This window comes from Plectropomus leopardus, chromosome 4 (assembly GCF_026936395.1).
Source record: "Plectropomus leopardus strain MGB_pleo_1.0 chromosome 4, ASM2693639v1, whole genome shotgun sequence".
Classification (NCBI taxonomy): Eukaryota; Metazoa; Chordata; class Actinopteri; order Perciformes; family Serranidae; genus Plectropomus; species Plectropomus leopardus.
Window position 1 is genome coordinate 9093043 of NC_142179.1, and position 23355 is coordinate 9116397.

At 39.0% G+C, this 23355-nt stretch overlaps 1 protein-coding gene and 1 long non-coding RNA gene across 3 annotated transcripts in view; one reads left to right on the forward strand and one right to left on the reverse strand.

Annotated features, from left to right (window-relative positions):
- The window catches only part of LOC148189711 (uncharacterized), a 33798-nt gene extending 18610 nt beyond the window's left edge, over positions 1–15188 (reverse strand). The window contains exons 1-7 of the long non-coding RNA XR_015776383.1: positions 14615–15188; positions 14141–14245; positions 12952–13046; positions 12481–12642; positions 11873–12042; positions 10004–10108; positions 6989–7045 (exon numbers count right to left, since the gene is read on the reverse strand). This is a non-coding gene — a long non-coding RNA (uncharacterized LOC148189711). The remainder of the gene's footprint in view (positions 1–6988; positions 7046–10003; positions 10109–11872; positions 12043–12480; positions 12643–12951; positions 13047–14140; positions 14246–14614) is intronic.
- Positions 12598–22412, forward strand: krt1-c5 (keratin, type 1, gene c5). 2 transcript variants are annotated; one of them, XM_042488339.2, is made up of 9 exons: positions 12598–12730; positions 13547–13941; positions 15287–15369; positions 17236–17392; positions 18297–18461; positions 18581–18706; positions 19259–19476; positions 20298–20326; positions 20957–22412. In XM_042488339.2, the coding sequence occupies exons 2-9, from the start codon at positions 13555–13557 to the stop codon at positions 21070–21072; spliced, it is 1281 nt and encodes a 426-aa protein (XP_042344273.1). In that variant the 5' UTR covers positions 12598–12730; positions 13547–13554; the 3' UTR covers positions 21073–22412. The 2 variants fall into 2 exon arrangements, with proteins under 2 accessions (XP_042344273.1, XP_087932621.1); XM_088076495.1 differs by lacking the exon at positions 12598–12730 and adding an exon at positions 13056–13420.
- The last annotated feature ends 943 nt before the right edge of the window (positions 22413–23355 follow it).

A 23355-nucleotide genomic window follows, 5' to 3' on the forward strand; every position in this document is an offset into this window, starting at 1 on the left:
TTCCCATTTCCAGTCTTTTTTCTAAGCTAAATTATTAGGCTTTAAAGATATTGATATTTACAAAAGAATACTTTATCTTGCAAAATTTACAACGAAACGTCAGTGCATCTTCATCCCAGTGGTTAAAAGTTAAAAAAAATAATAATAATAATTAAAAAACAGCAATAAATAGTAAATGCACTTATTATTATTTAATTGCTCTCTGCTCTATTTTATAATCACAGTCCTAGTTTTTCACTAAAAGTGAATAAGTGTGTTTCCTAAAATGACTTACTATTCCTTTAAAGAGTTGTCACCTAAAGCAGGAGGTTTTGCAATGAAAAAATAAACCCGTCAGTGCTCTCCAGTGTGCAAGTGACATAAAGGTGCATCAGCTCCACTGTGAATGTCACCTCAAATTTGGCATTTTTGTACATATGCCCAACAGAGTTATACCTATGAATCTAAAATGAGATAAAATTTATTATTTTTTTCATGCTAAAGGCTAATTCTAGGTTAATGCAAGACATAAAAATATTATTTTACTAAATATTAATATACTATTTATCTAAAAAAAGTGTTTTTATTGTGCTTGGCTACAGAGGGATTGGTGTCAAGTGTACAGATGGGTCAAGTGCTTTCAGTGTGGAAACAACACCGCGCATGTCCAGAGCTGACTGAGTTTCTCTCCTGCAGTTTGATTGGCTCGTTGTCATCACTCGCTCGTAGTTGCCAGATTTTATTTCTTTTAAAGAAGATAGTAGATTAACCATGAATTATTTAGATCATGTTCTACAGCAAACAGAAAGTCTGCCTTTTGAAGAAAAGGCTGAAGTGCCGACCAGCCGGGTCGCACCGCTATAAACCCAACCATTGGTAAAAAAAATAAATAAATAAAAATAATCAGACTTTAACATGGATTGGCTCTTTTGGGGGGAAAATGGCTAAAGTTAATTGTTAATGTCAGCTTGTTAGCTCGTTGTTGTTGTTTTAATGCGTCCCATGTGTTGCTTGGATGGGATTGTACCTGGTGAAAAACAGACTTTCAGGCTCTCAGGCACCTTCCTGAGAGGATTACCAAACATGAGACAACAGGACAACGCTGAGGTGAAACTGGGCCAACGCAGAGTTATCGTCAAGTCAAGTCAGTCTTATTTATAAAGCCCATTATCACAAATCACGATTTGCCTCACAGTACTTTATAGCATACAACACCCCTTTGTCTTAGGACAGTCACACTAACAAAGGAAAATCTCCCTAAAAACACTATAACGAGGGGGTAAAATGGTAGAAACCTCAGGAGGAGCGACTGAGGAGGGATCCCTCTTCCAGGACAAACAGACGTGCAATAGATGTCATGAAAAACAATTTAATCAAAGTGTCCATTGTTTATTCTACGGGTCTGGCCGCATATTGAGGTGAACAGGTAAGTGCCCAGCGGATTACTGTGATCACAAGCGTTCAGTGTTGAGGAGTAACTTGTTATATGTAACTAGTTACAGTAATTAAATTGCAAAATAAATGCAATTGTAATCAGTTACAGTTATTGAGAAATAAATGTCTAATTAAATTACAGTTACTAATCAAAATGTTGGTGTTTAAAAGGGGTTGCATATGAAAAAAAAAATTTCAGTAAAACGTTTATATCTTGAATAAAACATAAATTCTGCTGCTTTAGTCTACACCTTTTTGTGGTGCAGGGATGCCTTCTTCTGGCAAATTTTTGGACAACCCCACTCAGCAATGCCACTGAGATAAATTTAGTATGTTTTTAGGTCTTTTCAGCTTCATTGGTCTGCTTAAACCATTTGTTTTGGAAAGTAATAAAATGTAATTACTTTGATTAAGATATTTAAGTAGTCTCACAACTTATTACAATTTTATCAGGGTATCTATTCATTTGTGACTACATTTCAAAAGTAACCTTCCAAACTCCACTTATGTTAAACTGTGTGTATAAACGTGAAATAGCATCAAATTGTGCAATTTTCAGTTGTTGCGTCACTATTTTCCACCTAAAAAACGCCACTGATCTTAATGTTGGGTACATAACGCTGCTGAGGCAGACTGCACACTGTATTAGTGTATTTCACCAACTGAATAAAGGTTTTACAAATGTGAAAGTGTGTTTTAAACAATCTTTAGCTTCTCTGAGATAATCTAGTCCAGATTTGACCTGTCTAGGTGTAGTGGTTTTTGTTTTGGACCTGGTTCAATGTGGTCTAGATGTAAAAGAAAATAATAATAATAAATAAATCCTGTTTTTTTTTGCATTTTCACAAAAAGAATATAGGTTTCACAGATGTGAAAGTGGGTTTCTAACGTTGAGGCTTTATCTTAAGTTTCAAACATGGTGTCACAACACCAAAAAACCGAGGGTCCCCTCTACTGCTGAATCGGAAGCTACGAATCGGAAGCTAACTTCAGCATCGTGTGTTTGGGTTGTTATGATAATGTTTGTGAAACATTAGTTTATAATGGTTGTACTGCGGCTTTTAAATAAATGGTTGTACTCACTCTTATGTTTTGATGATCCAAGGTGCTTCAGGTGTCCATTAATTTGTAGGATGTATCAAGAGTTGCTGGGTGAAGCTAAACTGATTTTGTTTTACTGTCGCGTTCAAACGAAATTTAACCGAAACGCCAAACAATTTCTCAAAATAAACAGGTCTTTGCGAAAACAACGTAAGAATTAATGGGAAGGGTGCGACACTAATTTGTGAACAACGATATTAGCGGAAGATTTAATGAAACACACGACGGCACGAAGGCACACCTGCCTATATGAGAGGATCCTAAAAACCAGGTCAGGTGATGCATTCAGGTCTCTCAATAAAATGGGAATTATAGGGGCTTAGTAGAAATGGCTCTTACAGGGTGTAACAACTCCTGTTTTGTAGCCTATAGGTAACACATCTGTCGAAGGACATTTTCCTACATAACTAAGTAGGCCACTCTGTTTAATGAATCAGGGCAGGGATACTTGGCTTGCTTTGCTTAGGGGTCACTTTTGTAAAATTAGAGGTCAGGAGTCAGTCTCATACATGTTTCTAGGATTTCAGGACTTTTCTGGCATTTTAGGACATATATCGGATTTAGCACCTTTGTAAGATTTTAACACATTTTGGGGATTTTAGGATATTTCTCAGACTTTACCAAATTGCTTGGGTTTTAGGGCATTTCTAGTATTTTAGGATGTTTTTTCAGATTTTACAACATCTCTATGATTCTAGGACATTTTTAGGATTTAAGGACATTTCTTGGATTTTAGGACCTTTCTCAGAACTTAGGATGTGTCTAGAATTTTGGGATTTTACAACTTTCTCTGATTATTAGGACATTGGGTTTTTTTCAGATTTTGGGACATTTCTAAGATTTTAGGATGTTTCTAGGATTTTACATCTCTCTGAATTTGGGAGATTTATCAGATTTTATTACCTTTTTCAGATTTTAGCACATTTCTTGGATTTTAGGAGGTTTCTAGGATTTCAGGACATTAGTGGCGTAGCTAGGACCTATCAGGGGGTGTGGGGGATCCTCCACTGGCACTTTTTTATTAAAAAAAAAAAAACTCTATTGTGATGTTGTTTTATACACTCTGGCATCGTATGTATACTAAAAGTACAAAAAAATCCTAGTGTGATTTATTTTTATTGTGAATTATAAAATGGTTGGGGGCCCACCCGGCACCTTATTTGGGTCCAGATTTGGCCCGCAGGTCATATGTTGAGTATCTGTGATTTAGGGGGACAATCCCTGATTGTTAAGATTGCTGGTTGAAATTTTGATCAGTTCTGAACAGGTTTCCCTCTGAGGGATTAAAACAAGTGAACACACATCACAATTGCATCAGCATGAGTGCTATCACATCTGCATTAATACAGTTTCAAGTGACAGCAGTGTTTCCCCTGTTGCTTGCAGAAGAGCAGGAATGTCAGAAACACAACAGTTTGACCCAGCAGTGCCTTCACACAGACAGCAGATCACACAATGGTTCCCTTATACCACTCAGAGATTTCATTAAAGATGCCCACACACTGACTGGACCAGGTGTGTGTCTGCATCACTGTTGGACATCTAGGTAGCTACATGTATGTGTGTCTTTGTGTGGGAGTGTACTAGGCTTGGGCAGTATCACAGTATTACTGTATATCTGGGTATTTACAAATCCTGAGGGTATGTTTTTCAATATTGAGGCAAAAGTTTGCACGCACATCCCATCCAAACTTGGAGCAGGTGCTAAAATGAAAGTGAGCATATTTAATAGTTAAAATGCAAAAAAATGGCTCGCACGCTTCAAGGCTCCAGTTCTCACTTATCTAATGCACCAAAGTAGTTGCAATGTTTCGAGCAACACAGCTCTTCATCATGTCTGATGTGTTTTGAGAAACACAGCTCTTCATCAGACATCAAAAGAGCTATGTTGCTTGAAATGTCACAACTACTTTGACATGTTTTTTCTAAACACTGTCATAAATACAGGCATTCCTCTTTGTATTAATCTCATTGTATATAGTGTACAGCATGCACCACCAGGGCTCAGTCTCTGGCCTCTACTGGTGACACCTAGTGGTGCAGGGATAAGTTACAGAACTGTAAACAGCTGATGGCCAGCAACTAGAGACTCTGGGGAATAACAGCATGTTTTTTACATCTAACTTTGTGAATTAAGGATTTATTTCGACTAAACCGGAGCTGGTGATTGTTGAACCAGTGGACTTAATAACCTGATCACTAACAAGATTAACTGAGACGGTTTGGGTTTGTTTGATTTTGTTCTTGTCGCGTTTGAATGAATTGTGTTTTATGAGTTAACAAGGCAATTACCAAGACAAAGCTGAATTCCAAAGATGTACAGTTGTATTTCTTCATTTAATACAGAAATAAGTGTGAAAATATTACTTTTCTTAGCATGTTGTGGGTTTCTCTTGTGTATTTATTCGTCTGAAAAGCTGAAAGTAAGTAGAACACTTACCATTGGTGGGGGTTAGCACTGTACACTTATAGCATCATACACCGCCATAAAATTTCAGGAAGGTATGAAATATTACATACAGCCCAAGCCTAGAGTGTACTGTATATTAGCATACATAAAGGAAGACTGATAGAGAACTTAACTTCTTTCCTAAACTTTACCTTTAAACCAAACTTTTTCCCCCCAATCAATCACTTTTAATCAATTCAATCCAGGAGGAAGCCTGTTCAGGAAAACGATCGCCCTTGTGAAATCTTAGAACAAAAGCTGTCTATATGCTGAGCAGAGAGATGATTATCAGGCTGACACAGTTTGGGCCACCTGCCAGCACTACACTGTAAAAACGCACATTTCTTCCCCATTAAAGTCCCTCTCAGATACGAGGGCTCGAGGCAGCGTTTAGGCATGTCTTCTCCCCATGCACAAGCATCCCCGAGCGTCTAAGCCGCCCCGTTTTGTCATCATGTCATGCGTCCGCCTCGGTGATTGGCAGCTTCAAGTGGTTACAGATGAAAGCGGGCCCCCCATGCTAATGAATAGGCCCCTGATTGCAGAGCCGCTCGCTCTCTGAATTACAGCGTCGCCCACCTAATGAGCAGATACACTGCAGTGCCCCTCGTCTCTGCGTATTCACATCTCTCTCCTTCACGCTGATGAGCTCTCCCCGTGCACAACAGTCAACAAAACCTCTGTGGAAGATTGCAACGTGAGCCATCTTCATCAGCACCCTCCTCCTCCTCCTCAAGTTTATTTCAGACGCTGCCATATGCTGGCATGGTCTTCTAATTTTTTTTCCCCGCTTCACTCGAGGATATTATTTGACTGAGCTGATGATGCCATGCAAAGTATCTGAAGGGCTGATGAGCACGATAATGTCTCGGTTTCAACTTTAAAATAACTAAAATTTATAATTCAAATAGAATTTGGATAATACATTTTGAGAATACCTCATGACATTTAAAGATATCTTATTGTATCACCAAACTGATTATGTAGAGGCAAAAATAAGCACAGAAAGCCTTTTTTGTTTTGTATGACAATTTTAGGTGTAAAATAGTCGTCGGAAAACTCAAGTTATCATTTGATAACTTTGATAACCTGATGAAAAAAGCACTTTAGGGACTGAATAAAAAATATTTGAGTGGGGCTTAGCCTTGTGTTTCACTTTGGAACCTGGATCAACACTGCTTTTCTTGCACAAGAATATAAGAAAAAAGCTATGGGAAAGTGTCCTTAAGAACTACATTTATTTCATATTTATCATACTTAAAATTATTCTATAGAACTATTAATTATTTTGATCACTTTTTTTCAGGTCACTTCCTTGGTTTTGTTTGTATTTTGCCTTTTCAAAACTTTTTATTCAGTTTTTTTCTCCCTATTATTATTATTATTATTATTTTTATTATTATTATTATTATTATCATTATTATTATTATTATTATTATTTTTATTTTTTTGCTAAGTTTTGTGTCGTTTTTTTTTCTTAAATTGCTCATTGCCTTTTGCATATGTTTTTTATATAAATCAAGACAGTTTGCCCAGGTTTAAAAGGTTTAATATTTCAGCCACAAAATGCCATTTACAGCTGAAATAAATAGAGCCAATAAATCACTTCCTCCAAGATTTTGTTGGCTTTTTAGGCGGAATTTTGTACCCTAAAATTATGGGATTGTTGCACCCTAAAATTAAACGATTTAACAGTAACTTTTCTAAAAATTAGTGATGTATGTTACAATGTTGTCATTGCAATTTCTAATGTATTACAAATCCCAGGCTACTTGTTCCAGTGACAGTAAAACCACACAGTTCTGGGTTTGTGAATACTACAGACATTGCCAGTAACCATGAATAATCAATCTAACCCACTTGATTCTTTCATCACTTGCAATAGATCTGGATGCACCAGCCTCTGTCATGGTGATTAGTCTTGTCTGTTGTCAACCAATTTCAGCCGTCCTCTGGGTGTTTTGTGGTAGAAAAGTGTTTGTGTTCCACTTAAATGTTGCATGCGGTACTAAAGCCCTGGCTTACCCCAGCTTTCGTGCAGAACAACAGGGAACAGCCGTGCATGGTCTTTGGCAGAAATTTCTGTTGGTAAATGTGAGATGTTCGTGTCAAAAACATCTGCATTTTTGCAAATGTTTTTAACCCTTTGAAACCGGTAATGACATCAGTTTTCTTGTGGTGTGTTTAGACGCCTTTCACAAGCTATTTGGTCCTTGAAATTGGTTTGATTTCTCTCTAAAACATGTGGAAAAATACAAAAACTTGGCAAGAAATGCCGAAAAAGGTGACAAGAAAATTACCTAAAAAATAGTTTTAAAAAAGAGTTAAGTATTATTAGAAAAGTATTCAGAAAATATTTAGAAATGTACAGTAATTTTTGGGTAATATCTTGTTTGTTGCCCTCTCCCTATGGTTCTGAAAGAAATCAAACCAATTTGTGCAAGGTTAAAAGGTTTAAATACTTGCAAAGGAAAATGAAGACAGCAAAAGTAAAGTGTTATCGCTCAAGGTTTCAAAGGGTTAAACTTTTTTTAACACAAGAAAAATGTATAGTACAAGTCAGCGAATACATATTAAAAGACAGAAGGTAGCAATTAGCAGCAACGGCGGAAATGATGCTACAAAACAATCAAATAGAAAATCAACAATAGAGGTAGAATTATAATGGAAACTTAGAAGAGGAGATTGTGTTTTTCAAACAAATAGGAAACAAAAAAACAAACAGGAGAAACAATCAACAAATAAGGACCACAAAAAGAGCAAGGTCAGAGACATTAAAAGAGTAATAATCTAGATATAGATTTATACAGTGTTTTGGCTTGCTAATTACTTAGTGACTTAAAGCAATTGGCAAAGTTATTTATGAATACAGTGAAAGAGGGAGAAAATCCTTTACACCTGCATCTTCACAATAAGACACAAGGGAGTGCGTTCGGTGTTGTTGTACAGGGGACTGCTGTGATTGGGCAAAATGTCAGGAACCTAAAATGATTGGTCAGATTTGTGAAAATAATGCAGTGATTGGATAAAATTGCAGGTTGTGCAGAATTCTCTGGAACTGGTCAAATTTGCTTTCATTGTTTTGATTGCAACATCTTGGAGGGGCTGATAAACTGATCACTGAAGGTGTTTGTCGACATTTGAATAAAGGACCCACTGTTTCAAATGTATATTTTGGGCATTAAATCTGTCACCTTTTAAGAATAAACTCAAAACATTTAAGGTGATGTTTAGATAGCTTTTAATTAGCTGTAAACTTGACTTTTGCATTAGAGAATTATACTTTTTGTTGTCTTTTCTTTCGTTTTCCAGTTTGTTCTCAACCAAATAAACGTGCTTCATGGTGCATTGTTCAGTTGTTTTCCTCAAACAACAGCTGCTTATTTCTGGAAGCACTTTAATCATCACATCTCAGCGTAATGTCATCCATCAGCTGTTTGGTGACACGGGAGAAAACCAGCAATTTGAGCCCCTTTCAGACTAAAGGGTGTCTAAATTTGTTGTTCAGAACTGGACTGTCTGAGGCTTAAGAGCAGAACCACGTCAACAAACAACAGAGGGAGGGTTAACACTACACAAGTGAACTTTTTTAGGTGAAACGTCCTTTCTTTAGGCAAAGTGGACCACAATGAATTTACTTTGTGGCTCAGGGTGTTTTGTTTAAATGTGGATATTGCGCAGGCCTACCATTTAACCCCGGCTATAAAAGCTCCACACAACTGGATTCAGTATCAAGTTTCCAAACAAAGCCAAAACAAAGCAAAATGAATTTATTTGACTCTGGACTACGGGTCGGTTCATAGTGTGCTACAGAAATTCTGAGAAGTAAACAAAGAAACTTTCTTTCATGTGTAAACTATGACTCTTACAGTAGCACATGAGAGCAGGAAGAGGGCTGACGAAAAGCAAGGAAATAGCTGAAACATATGATTCACTTCACCCAGGCCGACGGCCAACCGTGCACTATGCAAAAATAAACACGGGACTCCATAGCAGGTTCCCAGAATGTGTTTATTTTGGGGGAGATGACAACGGCTTTTGAAATATCGCAGCACTTCAGTTTGATTTATAAGAAGCTGGAGCAGGATCTAAATCAGTCTCCTGAGGCATGTCGGAGGGTAAATGTGTGTCTGCTGCATGTTGGGAACAGATGGTGGCGCTACAACACACTAGAGAGACTGGATATTGTGGAAATTACTCACCAATAGGTTTACATAATGCACATCCAGTACTCTCAAATGATGTAGGACAGTGATACTCAACATACGGCCCGCAGGCCAAATCTGGACACCAAAAGGTTGCCGGGTGGGCCCCCAACCATTTTATAATTCACTATAAAAATAAAGTGATTCACACTCGGAATTGCTTTTGCAATTTAAGTATACATGAGGTGCCAGAATGCACACAAAAGCATCAAAATAGAGCTTGTTTATCAAAAAGAGTGCCAGTGCAGGTTACCCCGCACCTCCTGACAAAGGTCCTAAGTTCTAAGACCTAAGCTAATGATGTCCTAAAATCTGAACGAGTCTGAACTGTGATCCTTTGCTGCATGTCATCCCCTCTTTCTCCCCCTTTCACACTTAAAATGTCTTTTTAAATAAAGGCAAAAAGGTTAAAAAAAAAATCTAAAAGAAATTAATATGGCTCAAACACCACTTATGTCCCACTAAAAGTGTGTGGCAGTGTATTTACTTCCAGAGACTTTGCCTGTAAGTTTCAGTCTTAATTTGCTGTGCAGGAGGTTCCTGGGCAATCAGATGCCAGACAGTAAGCAGCACGCATCCAAAAGGGAAGTTATAAAAGTTGTAGACACAGCGTTAAAAAAATGCCCGCAAATACAGCAAGGCCAAGTGCAAAGCAGATAAAGCAGGGTTGGCTTTCACTATCACTTTCACATGCTGCTAATAATTGTTATAAAGTGTAGTCAACAATTGCTGCTAATACCAAAGTGTCAGTGTCCTACACACACATTTTTACTAATGGCATCAAAATATATATCTACAAGAGGTAGTAAAAAAAAGTGCTTATTATGCAGAGTACCTCTGATGCTGGCTGTCCTGTAGGTGACTTCAGGTAGTTTTCCACTGTGCAGGTACAAGTCACTGGTACCAGTAAAGCCATCATTACCCTCAGACTGGTGGTGATCTGCAATAGAGACAAAAGAGAGAGACAGGACAGCATTTCTTTAGGGTAATATGATAATATTCTGGGGTAACCGCTATATCGATATATTGTGAAGTAAATATCATTTAATCATCTTGTTACAGAGAAATGTTCTGTTGGGAAATCCTGGGCCAGGCATTCATGTGGCTCCCACATGGCATGCCCCGCCCACCCAAACACTGTTACAGACCAAGTACTCCTCCTCATTACGACACTCCTCGATGACAGTGCCCTCCCTGCAGGACAATGCACCAAGTCACACCACAGAAACAGCTCAGAAGTGGCCCAGGGAACGTTACAAAGAGCTGAGGGTGTCAGCCTGTCCTGGCCTCAAAATCTGTTGACAGGTCAGAGCCAAATCTGATCCTAGGAGGCCCCAGTACCTGTACATCCTATGGATGCTCAATTAAATTGGGATCTGAAAAATGTTGAGGTCAGCTCAGTGTCTTGAAATCTTTGTTATGTTCCCTGAGGAGTATTTTGAGGAATGACATGGTGAAATGTCTCGCTGCCATCAGGGAGCACCGCTGCCACGAGGGGGGTACTTCATCTGCAGCAGTGTTTGGGCGGATGGCGCATGTAAAGTGGCATCCACCTGAATGTCAGGAACCAAGGTTTATCCGCAGAACATTGCATTGCAACAAGATGATCAAAGTTACTTATTTCACCTGCCAGTGGTTTTATGTTTTGGCTGATTGGTGTATAGAATTTAGACATCTGTGTGAATCTTTACATGCAGTATATGTCATAATGCCATAGTGAAAACTGTTTTTTATTCTATTTTAAAACTAAGGATTGTTGCAGCAGTAACAGCATGCAGCACCTATCTGTAAACAATGTGATGTGTTTTTTAATCCACAAGGTGGCAGTACATCCATGCTGTATCATATGCATGCTGCATATGGTGGATTAGTTGAAAAATTAGGGCTATATGTGGCAACAATTACTCACAGATACACACTGGAGAGTCATAATATTAATGTATTCCCAATGGATATTATTTAAGACGAATGAATAATTAATATATGTGATATGTTTTCTGCAGCATGTATATTCGGTAATATTACTACAAACACCCACTGAATGTAATGCAAAAAAGTCCAGCAATTAATTAATTAACAGGACTTGTCTTTTTTTTCTTGGGACTTTGTTGGACATAATTCAACCTCATTGTGTGCAGCAGATCAATGTTAAGATATTTTATGTTACTGTGTCACAAGCTACAGGTGTTCGCCTCTATAGTCAGATTGCAGCACAAAAGAAGCTTTTCATACTGAACACTCCAGGAATGTAATCACCCTGCTTCCTGCCCTGAAATTACATCTCCTCCTTTATTTGCTGTTAAAGTCTCGATTTGATCATGTGGATGATCTCAACACCTTTGAGATAACTGTAGTCCATTTTTTAGCCTTTTTTTGTGATTGTGAGTGCAGGGCAGGGGGTGGGTGGAGTTGGGTGAGACATGTGAGGCAGTAAACCAGGTCAGTGTCACTGTGTGATCTGATCCTTCGGAGAATAATGCTCACCAGAGGAATTTTACAATAAAGTAACAGGGGATTACATACTGTATAACAGCAAGAGAGGGCGGAGAGACAGTTGACACTCATCAAATGCCCAAAAAGGTGTGTTTCTGTCTGTGTGTGTGAATATAAGCCAGGTTTCCAGTTCAGCCGGACCTACGCCCTGCATTTCTCAGGGGTCTTCACTTTCTTTTCATTCTGTCCCTCTATTGTTTCTGCTTCCTACCGTTTCTCCCCATCCTCCCGCCGGGCTGTCCTCAGGTGGAGCCGGCGTCTCACATCACTCAGTGCATTGTGTCCACACTCAATGGGATCACTGTGGAGACAGCACGGTCCCTGTTTCCAGGCCTGCTAGCAGCACCAGTTTGTCCTCCCAGTTTCACCCTGCAGGTCAGACTAAGACATGTGGAGGTTGATGTCACTGTATGAAGATATGAGGCTAAATATAGCTCTAACAGTTGGTCTCTGTGCTGCATAGGACTGCAGATAATACACGCAAGCTTAAACCATTGTTTTGTTTTTCTTGAAATTATCCTCTTTTCATTATTATTTCTAATTTCCATATCTGAAAAAACACCTCAGTATGTACATACATAAACAATGTTTCCAATTTTTAACAGAATAATAGAATTGCATAATTTCCAAAAATATTTAGGAAGGGTATTTTTATTCTCCTACTTTGGATAATAACATTCAAGCTGAATTAAGACTGAAAGGAGGGCAGATTTAGTTTTACTGTTATAGTAAATAAATCAAGTGTATCAGTTTACAGCTGCTGTTTGCAAACTTGCAACACTGCAGACAATGAGCTGCATTTAAAATTTTGACACCCACCTGTGTAGTTTATTTGCACCATTATTATATTTTTCCCTTCTCCACAGGGTGTCACGTTGCATCCTCCTCCTTGTTGCTGTGGGGTTGGACAAACCAACACTGGCTCCACCCTAACAAAGAGAGTCGTGCCTCTGCAGACAAACCCACCTGTGAAATCTGGTCCTGCAACAAAAAACAGTCACTAACACCATCAGGGTTGAAACCTGACTGAGCAGCACAAGATAAGAGCTACTGAGGAACTGAGCTTGATGTGAGTACGTTTTACCTCTTTCTCCTTTTTCTTCATAAAATCAACACTTAATGTCAATAAATGAGGGATGAAGTTTGAATTTTAGGAGGCAGATTTTAGATTTTTGGGGTGCCAGATTCTCCATATTACTCTGCATACTCTAAGTAACTTACTGAGGAGAAAAAAAACATACTGTTTATTATTTAGCACTTGTCTAGCCACCATCAGTCAAGTTGACTCACCACAGGGTCCTTTTAGTTGTCCTGAGAGATGGATCAATTACTGACAAGTCTACTGAGCCTCTGCTTGCAGCGAGTTAACATCTCTTGTTGGACGTCTGCAAAGAGACACAAAACTACAGAGGGACACAGAAATACTACAAAGACATGCGCAGTTACAGATAGACATATAACTACTACAGGAAGACCGAAAATGACTATAAAGAGAGGCAAAATGACTACAATGAAATACCAAACAACTACAAAGAGACACTACAAAGAAAGAGATGCAAAATTATTAGAGATGCAAAGCAATTAGGAAGAGACACAAAAATGACAAATGAACATCAGAGGCGAAATGAGTATAAACAAATACAAAACAAGTACAAAGGCATAAAATGACACTGAAGTTGAAATAATGTTAATTCTTCTATTCTGTTTCAGAGGTCACAAGTAAACTTTCATTCTTAATCAATCAAAAGCATCCTTAAAGGTCTGCTATTTTGTCTTTCTTATTGACACAAACCTTGTACTTCTGGTCCTTTCTGTGCTTGTAGATAAGTAGATATGAAGCTTCATTAGATCACTGATAAAAGTTGTGAATGTGAATCTCCTGCAGTGGAAACCATGGCCTCCACTGTCTCTGTGCGCAGCTACTCGGTGCGTCAGCCCTCCTTCTCCAGCATGTCTGTGAGGGACAGCGGACGCAGCATTCGCTCCAAGCCTCCTGTCCCCATTAGCACACTGTCTCTGTCCCGCTCCGTGTCAATGGGCAACGGCCTGAACATGCTGGGCTCCAGCCTCTCTATCAACGGCCTCGGTGTCGCCACCAACGAGAAGGAGACCATGCAGGGCCTGAACGACCGCCTGGCAAACTACCTGGACAAGGTGCGAACGCTGGAGAGGTCCAACGCTGAGCTGGAGGTGAAGATCAAGCAGCTCATGCTGGAGAAGGCTCCAAAAGGGCACGACATTGAGGGGTTGATGGCTCAGGCCCATGTCATCGGGCAGGAGGTGAGTGTCTTAAATTGCCAGAGAATTTCTCTCAGGGAGCATTTGATTGTACCACAGTGATTTTTATGTTGACATATTTGATGAAATATGTTGAGATAACACCTACGTTATATCTGATAAAGTCTATATATGAACTGTCTTGGTCACATGTTGAATATTACCTGATGAAGATGAAGCATCATATAGTAATGGTACTCACTGTATCATCTTCTTAGGAACATCTGTTCAGTACGCGGGCACCTTCGTCCCTCCAGATTGCGTTTGCCTTTTGTACACCTGATGCCCAAACAACAACATGAAGCACCTGAAAGAAAAGTAGATTTCATTTTGTTTGTTACAGCAGAACTGTGACTTTCAAAATTTAGTATGATGGAAACGTATACATCCTCCAAGTCGACATTATCCTTCAAAACAGACCCTCAAAACTCTTTAGGCAGCAAAATGACATTTATTAAAGGGACAGTTCACCCCAAAGCAAATTTGCTTTTCCTAGGATAACAAAGGAATGGCTGCCTTAACCATTCGCACTCCTCTTGCCTAAACTTTACCAAACCAAACAAGGAAGGCACCGAGTAGTAGCCAGTCACAGAGAAAGTAGGGCAGGTAATTCCTGCACCATCCTAAATTATTAAATTTGCTACTCCAAAAAAAAAAAGTTCCTTTCTCCTCTTACCTGTAGTGCCAGTTATCAATCAAGATTGTTTTGGTTCGAGTTACCGAGTGTTGAAGATATCTGCAGTAGAGATGTCTGCCTCTCTCCTATAAAATGGATTGAGATAGCACTGGACTTGTGGTGCTCAAAAAGTCCGAAAAAAATTGAAAATCGAACCGAATCACTGCAAAACAAAGCGTGCATCTACTGCAAGCTCAGCTGGCACCATAAGCAAGCTAACATTACAGCTCAGCTGAGGAGGGCGCCATTAATGTTTACGTCTCACACTGTCACAAGTACGATGAGCAGCTGCACGCTTCCTTTTGCACTGTGATTCTCTTGGCAGGTGTAGTTCGATAGAAAGAAAATGGTTCCTACATGAAACTGCTCACAATAAGGTGTGTAGATTATCTTAAGTAACCAGGTCTGGACTTCTGTAAAGAGACATTGCTATTTAGTTTTTCAAATGTATGTTTTTTGGCGTGTCATCTAGTTCTACCATATTGGAGAGAAAGCAGACATCTCTAAGACCGATATCTCTAACACTCGGTAACACACACCAAAAAATTGAAGCTGATTAATAGCACTAAAGGTAATGAAATAAACCAAAACAACAACACTGTAAAAAGCACACATCCTCTCTGGTCCTTGATGCCAGATATTTATTAACTTCCCACCATGTTCTCTGCTCAGGTGAGAAAGAAGACGCTGGAGAATGCCCGAATCATGCTGGAGATTGATAATGCCAAGCTGGCGGCCGACGACTTCAGGGTCAAGTGAGTGTCACACAGAGGTTCCTTTCTTTTACTTGCCTGTGAGTGTTCACATGGGAGCGCCAGACTGCAAAGCAATGTGAATAAATGACCTTTATGTCAGGCTGCGAAATAAGAGCCCCATTCCCACGCTGCTCAGGCACCCGCAGGAGACGGAGATTGCCATCCGTGAGCGCGGGACGTGATAGATTGTGCAGGTCAGAGAGACGTCACCAGTTTCTGAAGTCCAAGAGTTGGCAAAGTGGAGCTGAGGGGAAGATGGTGGAGTCAGGATACACTCACCCACTGCTGGTGTTTTTCACAATGTGTTGATGGTATGTTCTGCGACCTGATGGGAAAGAGTGATACATCAATTGGCAGTGATTTATGGTGTTAGCAGCAAAGTGCATGTGTACCTGACATGCAGATATCTGTATGAGTTTTCAAGGTATTTTTCACACGTGTGTGCAGCCGCTGTGGGACGGGTTTCATGCAACCTGCTCTTCTTGGCATGTAGAGCTACAATGATTAACTATTAATTAATCCCTTGCCGACTAATTTGATAATAGATTAATTAGTTTAGAGTAATTATTAGAGTAACTTCTGATGAAAAAGAAAAATCTAAATTCTCTGATTCCTGCGTCTTAAATGTGAATATTTTGGGGTTATTTACTCATCATTTAATCAGAATATTTTTGGATTGTGGACAAAAGTTACATGATGATGTCTTTTTGGGCTTTGGGAAATATTTCTCACCATTGTTTAACATTTTATAGACCAGACAACTAATTACTTGAAAAAATAATCAACAGATATACTGATATAAAATTACCGTTAGTTGTAGTGCTGTTTGCATGTGTTGCATTACCTCCAGTTTGTAAACTTTTAGATACAAAATTACAAAATGCAACATTTATTTAGTTGTTTAAAGCAGCTTTTAATAACAAATCTTTTTCCAGCTGGTGGGCGGTGCTTCATTTTCAATCGATTCTTTTCAACATGGCAGCCGGGTTGCAAACATACTCATTTAACAGCTAAAGATTAAACTAAAATATGTTTCTGAAAACATTTGAGTCGATGCAGTAACAGAATCTTGATTCATATTTGATAAGTGCTGCCTAGTATAACAGTTTGACAGAAGTTGCTGAACACTGATTGACATGTTTGGCAGCGGCGTCAGAGACTCCTCCGCTCTGATTGGTGGATTCTTGCAAATGCCATTAAGAGCAGTATGGAAGAGTAACATGTTTTATTCCTGCTATAGACTATACCTCTGTGTGTATGTAGTGACACAAGTTACCACCTACAACTTCAAGTGAGGAAGCTGAGAACTTGTGCATGTCCGATTATCATTTAACTTAAGTTACAAAGATCGGCCTCTGTTTTTGAGAAATAAATCTCTGTAGATCTTTCCTAAAACTTGCTGCAGGTAGCAGCAGTAAAAGTATATATAACATCCTCACAAACCCTTCTGCACATCTTGATTAAAGAATATTCAGTATTCTGCCCATATAATTGATACAAAAAAAGATCTTAATAAGATTGTAGCTGGAACATCTTAAATGTCCTAATCTTAAATATAAAGTAAGTAGGGGACAATGCCCAACGAGGTGTCCATTATCACAAATTAACGGACACCCTGCAGCCATTATGAATCAAGCATTTACTCCGATCACATGTATGACAAAAAAATTAATATTAACATAGTTTAACAAAAGACTTTTCAAGGGTGCTTAAAATCTGGATTAAATAGCATTTTCTTATGTTTTTTCCATGATCTGCAGGGATTTCTTTGAACTGTGACTGAAATGTAATCATAAAACATGAGAGGCACAAAGTGAAACTCTGATGACCTCCTTTTTTATATCTCTGCTGTGTTTACCTGTGCAGATGGGAGGCAGAAGCCACCTTGTGCCAGTCGGTGGAGAGGGACTGTCAGGCTCTGCGGAGAGCAAAGTCTGACCACGACCAAATCATCGCCACCCTGCGAGGAGACCTGGACAGCCTGAAGGAGGAGCTCTACTTCCTCAAGAAGAATCACGACGAGGTGAGATTCCTGCCAAGGTGAAGGTCATGCCAGACATGATCAATGACAGTTTACTTGTCACGATAATCACTTTACAAGTTGTCAAGTGTACTCTTGTTTAAATGAAAGATGTCTTTGAAGCATGGTGGGTCCTCTGAGCTGCATGAAACCAGTTTGCATTTCAGTACGATTAAAATCCCAAAAATAAAGGGCTGTAACACATTCTTTTTTTTCTATCAGCAACACGGCTGCAGAAGGTTTAACAATGTTCTGACACATGATCATATATGTGAATAAACACACCCTTTTTCTCTGTAGCCACAGTGCTTCAAGACAATACCCGAGTACACAACACACAGGCGTCTCTGAGTCCGTCAGCAGCAGGGATTATGTGAGTTTAGACAGTAAGGTGTGTCCAGGATGTTGACTGTGGGCTTTGAAGACGATTTCTTATTTTAATATTCATCTTGAACGTGCTGAGGTGATCAAAAAAAAGTAATAGAACAAAGACATTTTCATGCCCCTGTTTGTTTTGGCAAAATGATGTTTGCAAGACTATTATATAATATCACATTTTTACTCCTTGTGATATTTTACACATTAATTACAATCCCTAGAATCACTTTCACGTTTTGTTTTTTAGCTTCCTCTTTGATGCATTCTGCTTAAAGTCTGGCTCCCACTATGATTACTGCTGTATGAGTCTGCACATTGGTTTTTGGGAAATCCTGCACTTTTGAGTAGGATCTTAAACACAGAAAATTACTCTATAGTGTGGTATTACTACTTTTCTGAAAGAAAGCCTCCAAAAATACTTCTTTCACCACTGGACAGTAGATCAATTAGACACTGTGGCCTTAGAGTTGATCAGTTTGTGAGGTAGAAAGTAACTCTGCTTTGGTTTCTCCTCTGTAATTCCTCACAGGAGATGAATGCAATGAAGTCCCGTCTGGCCAACGAGCAGGTGAATGTGGAGGTGGATGCGGCTCAGGGTCCTGATCTCGGGGCCATCATGGCTGAGCTGAGGGTCCAGTATGAGGGCATCACTCGCAAGAACAAGGAGGAGGCCGAGGCCTGGTACCTCAAGAAGGTCACTGCATGAATCAGTTCTTGTTTTTCTGGTATTAATACTTGTATTTTTTGCTTTTTGTGGTATTATAGACTACATACTGAAGACTACACTTATACTATTTTGATGTGTGTCTACAGTTAGAAGCAGTGCAGTCTGAGGTCAAAGAAAGCAACGAGGCTTTGCGTTGTGCCCAAAGTGAGCTCAGTGAGAGGCGACGCTTCCTGCAGGCTCTGGAGGTGGAACTGGACAGTCTTCGGAAGCAGGTACAGTACTGCATGAACACATGGTGCAGGTCTGAACACGTGAACCTCCGCACATTATCACCAATTCAATGAAGTCTTATGTGAAATACCATTCCTCTACTTCTTTAGAGCTCAAACTCGTCCTCACCTTCTGTTCTGTAAACACATTGGACTCGTTATCTATAGATTACAGCTGCTTTCTCCCTGTCAACGGAAAGCTTTTAGTGGCACAGTGTACACAGCAATTTCACCTTGCACCAATAATCAATCAGTGTGACAAGATGTAGAGCCAAACAAGCCGAGGTTTTGTCTGAATCTCCGCTACATGTGACCACGGGTCAGCATATAGAGCTGCTCAGTGGAGGCAAATATAGCTTGTGGATGTTTGCAGTGAGCACACAGTATTGAATGCAGAGATATTATCATGTTGACAGTCTCTAGTGTCTGTGGTTGAGTGGTGAGGGGGCGTGAGTGGATGAACTCAACAGGTAAACACAGCATAGCGGGTGACAAAAATGAGCATGGTTTGGCAGTGAATGTATGAAACTGTATACCTTTATTTTGTGTTCACAGGTTGGTGTGTTGGAGGGAAACTTGGGAGAAACGGGGCACAAGTACTCCGTGGAGATGGACCGTCTTCAGGCCACGCTGACCCAGCTGGAGGACGAGCTGTCTCAGCTGCGTTTGGACATGCAGCGCAACAAGACTGACTACGAACAACTGCTGCGCATCAAACAGAACCTGGAGATGGAGATCGCCACCTACAGGAGGCTGCTGGAGGGAGAGGAGATGTAAGTGAGCGCTGGGAAACTACAATCAGTGCTCAGAAACACATACAGTTATTTAAACCACCACCTGTTTGAATTTCTGTCTGTGTTTGTGTGTTTATTCTTTGAGTAGTGTCAAAATACCAGTGATTTTAATCCAGACGAGAACTTCTTGTAACTGCAAAGAAAGTATTTTTCACTTTCTGGTATTTATTTTTGCTACGCAGGAGTACATGTAGTTTGAGGTTATCTTGAATATGCATGTATTGCACATGCCAAATTAAAGTAATAATTTAACATTTTGTAATTCACAGCAAACTTACTGACTTTGTTGCAAAGAGATAGATAAAACGATCAGTAAAACGGTCATGACTGTCTGCTTTCAAGGGACAGATTATCACAAAATCAAGGAAAAGTAGGAGAAACACCAGAAATCTCCAAATAAAAAGGCGATTTCTGTCTTATGAGACAAAGAAAAGACTATTGCACGCAGCAAAATGTCCCTTTAGGTGGCAACAGAGGGATACAGCCAACCTGTCCCACACTAACAAAATCCACCCACCAGCACCTCTAAAACTCACTAATTATAACTTTTTTGTTTAACTGGTTTTATCACCTCTGTTTTGTTACTTTGGACAGAGCTAAAGCTAAGCTAATTAGCTGCTGGCTGTAGCTTCATATTTATCAAACATACACGACTGATAGCAATCTCCTTATCGAACTCTCAGCGAGAAAAAGAGTAAGCATATTTTCCAAAACATTAAATTATTTTTTTAAAGTGTCATAATACCGTCAGATTTTAGCTTAGATTTTTTTCTCAAGTTTCCTTTTTTTTTGTCCAACAGGGTTAAAGAAACACCTCCACCTCCTAAAAGTAAGTTCTTTTTTTATTATTTACTATTGAATTGAATGCTAGAAGCTATTTCATTTAAAATATATATACTGTAAATTCCTCTCTCATTACTCATGGTCCAGTGGCAAATGTTTTTGTTATCTTCTGTTTTTTGCTCTTATCAGATCCACTGCAGGTATCCACTGATCACACACAAGGCCAGATTTTCATGTGGGCAAAAGGCGAAATTCTGCAAAAATTAGGAAAGGATCAGATGACCCCAGGCTTCAGGAGCACATACAGAAGCATGTCTTTCCTAATCTTTTGCAGATTCTCCCTATTGCCCGCATGAATCTGGGCCTCGGGTGTGGTCTTTGGATACCTGCACGGGATCTGATAAAAGCAGAAAAAGACAAAACAGCACCAAACATTTGATCTCTTCTGTCTTTCATCCCTTTTGTATTTTTTTTGGCATGAAGTTGGTACACACAAGTAGTTTACTGACATTAGGTAACATTTGACGGCATTGATGGCCAAAGTTATTAAAATATTGCATTTCAGTGCAGCCTTATAACCTCAATATTGCAAATATAACCTTTCAGTGCTGTGCCACTAGACAATGAGAGTTTTTTTTTTTTTTTTGACTAATCCTGCTTTGATTATGTGTCACAGAGGATCCCGATGTGAGGACCAGGAAGATTGTAAAAGTCGTCACTCAGACGATGATCAACGGGAAGGTGGTGGATGAGTCCAGTGAGGTGGAGCAGATTGAGGAGCACAAAAAATGAGCCAAAGTTTGTGAAGAGAAGAAGCAGTGATGTCGCTTCAAGTGGATCAAATCTATCTCACTATGACCCTATTTGTTTTATGTTTACCTTATATTGTGTTTTAATGCCCTACATCTGCCAAAAAATAGAATGAACTGTATTCAAAACAAGTTCAACCTATCAGCAACACGATATATTTCTAGGGATGGGTATCATTTAAAACATTACAATACTTGCAGCTGTACCAGTGGCTTTAAAGTGATACAGATACTAACAGAGTACTTCATTCGATGCCCATCATGTGGCTCATTCACTTGCACAATATGCCACTGAATACCACACGCGAGTACAACCATACTTTTGAACACTGTAATGACATTTGACCACACTTTTTACAACAGACTGCATGTGTTGTAGCTGCTGCGGTAAAGCGCCAATCACACGTTGCATTAAATTAAACAACGCATGCGGTGATGGTTGCCAGCAAAACCATACAAATAGTATTTTTTTCTAGATCTGGGTACAAAAAAGATCTAATGCAGGTGTTGTTTAAATACTATGATACCCAGCCCTTTATGTTTCAGACATAAGGTCACCTAAATGGAAAAAGAAACTCATGATCATGATATACTTCTCCAAAGATTTATCTGTAGATTTTGCTGGGTTTGAATAAATATAAAACATTATCTTCTTTTGATCTAACAAAGAAATCTTAACTCCACTTACCAGCTTTTTCCAGGGCTTTTAACTGTGTCTCATAGTCTTTGCTCAGTGGTCATTAATATCTGTAACATAGAAAAAAGGTACATGGACCTTTTGCATTAAGATATATTTTTGTGTGAAACTTTTGTTTATGTGCTCTCACTCTCATTTTATGTTAATTTTTGGGAAATGCGGTTATTTGCTTTCATGCCAAGAGCTGGATGTGAAGACTGATCCTGTGTGCTACAGCTAGTAGTTTGTTAGCTTAGTTTAGCATACAGCTTAGACACTCACCAGCACCTCTAAAACTCATAAAAAACATGCTTTATCTGTTTTTTTAAATTCATAAAAAAAACAAAGTGTAAAACATAATTTATGCTAATATACTTCACGCGCACAGACCTGAGTCTTCTCATCTAACTCTCAGCATAAAAGCAAACAAGAGCGTTTCTCAATATGTCAAACTATTTCCTTTAACAGTGACTGAAGTTTTTAGAAAAAGTCTTAATCTTGCAGCATCTACTTCTGTGTCTGTGAACGATAGTTTCACTGTAAAATAGTAACGGGAGTATTGTAATGTGCCTTAGTTTTATGACAGTAATAAACTAATAAACCAAAGCCGCTGTACAGTGTCAATAAAACAGTGTTTAAATAATAAACTTAAGTGTCCCTGTTCATTTTTCAGCTGAAGCAGAAACTTTGACTGATACTGGAGGAACATAATGAGACAAAGAAAGAAAAAATTTGCACCAAGAGGGCAGAAACTACAAAACCTGCATACAGTAGTTTCAGGTGACGGGCTTTTGTGTGTGTGCGTGTTGTGTTTCGCCGTGAGTTTGTAAGCACATGTACATACAGCTCAGAGGAACTTAAACAATGTTGGACCATTAAGTCACTAAATGCCGAAAATGTATTTCAGATGTAGACAAAGTAAGGGAGGACAAAAGGGCCAAAATAAATCCTGCAGTGCTGTGGATAAAACTATTGTGTAGTCATTCTGGGTCACTGTGAAAGAAAAAACACCAGGTCAGGTGTCACGGCAACACGGAGACAATGAGCCCACAGTTAAACAACAAAAGTTCAAAACTGTGTCAAAAGTTTTTGTTATCCACCTGAGATTTGGGGAAAAGACCCTTAGATATCAACTTTAAGAATTCTGGTGGTTTTATTGTGATTTTGTTGGGTTTTTTGAAACCACGTCTCATGAAATTTGATCATCAGTTGGGGATTTCAGGTACTTTGAGTTTCGTTGTTGATCACTGAAGTGTTTTGTTGGTGTGAGAAGTTTCACAGATGAGTGTGTGTTTGCAGTGATGGGATTTAACTAAGAGCGTTTACTCGAGTACAAATTTGAGGTACTTGGACTCTATTTAATTTCTTTTCTTTCATGCCACTTCTCATTCCCACTTCAATTTCAGACACAAACAATTAACTTTCACCTCACTGCATTTGTTTGGCAGATTTCATTACTAGTTACTGTACATAAAACATATAAAAAGCTTATAATATACAATGTTTTTATTATAAATTAGCCTCCTCATTAGTATATACAAGTACAGCTGAAGCAAATTGTTCTTTAATCAATGGACTGACTATTACATG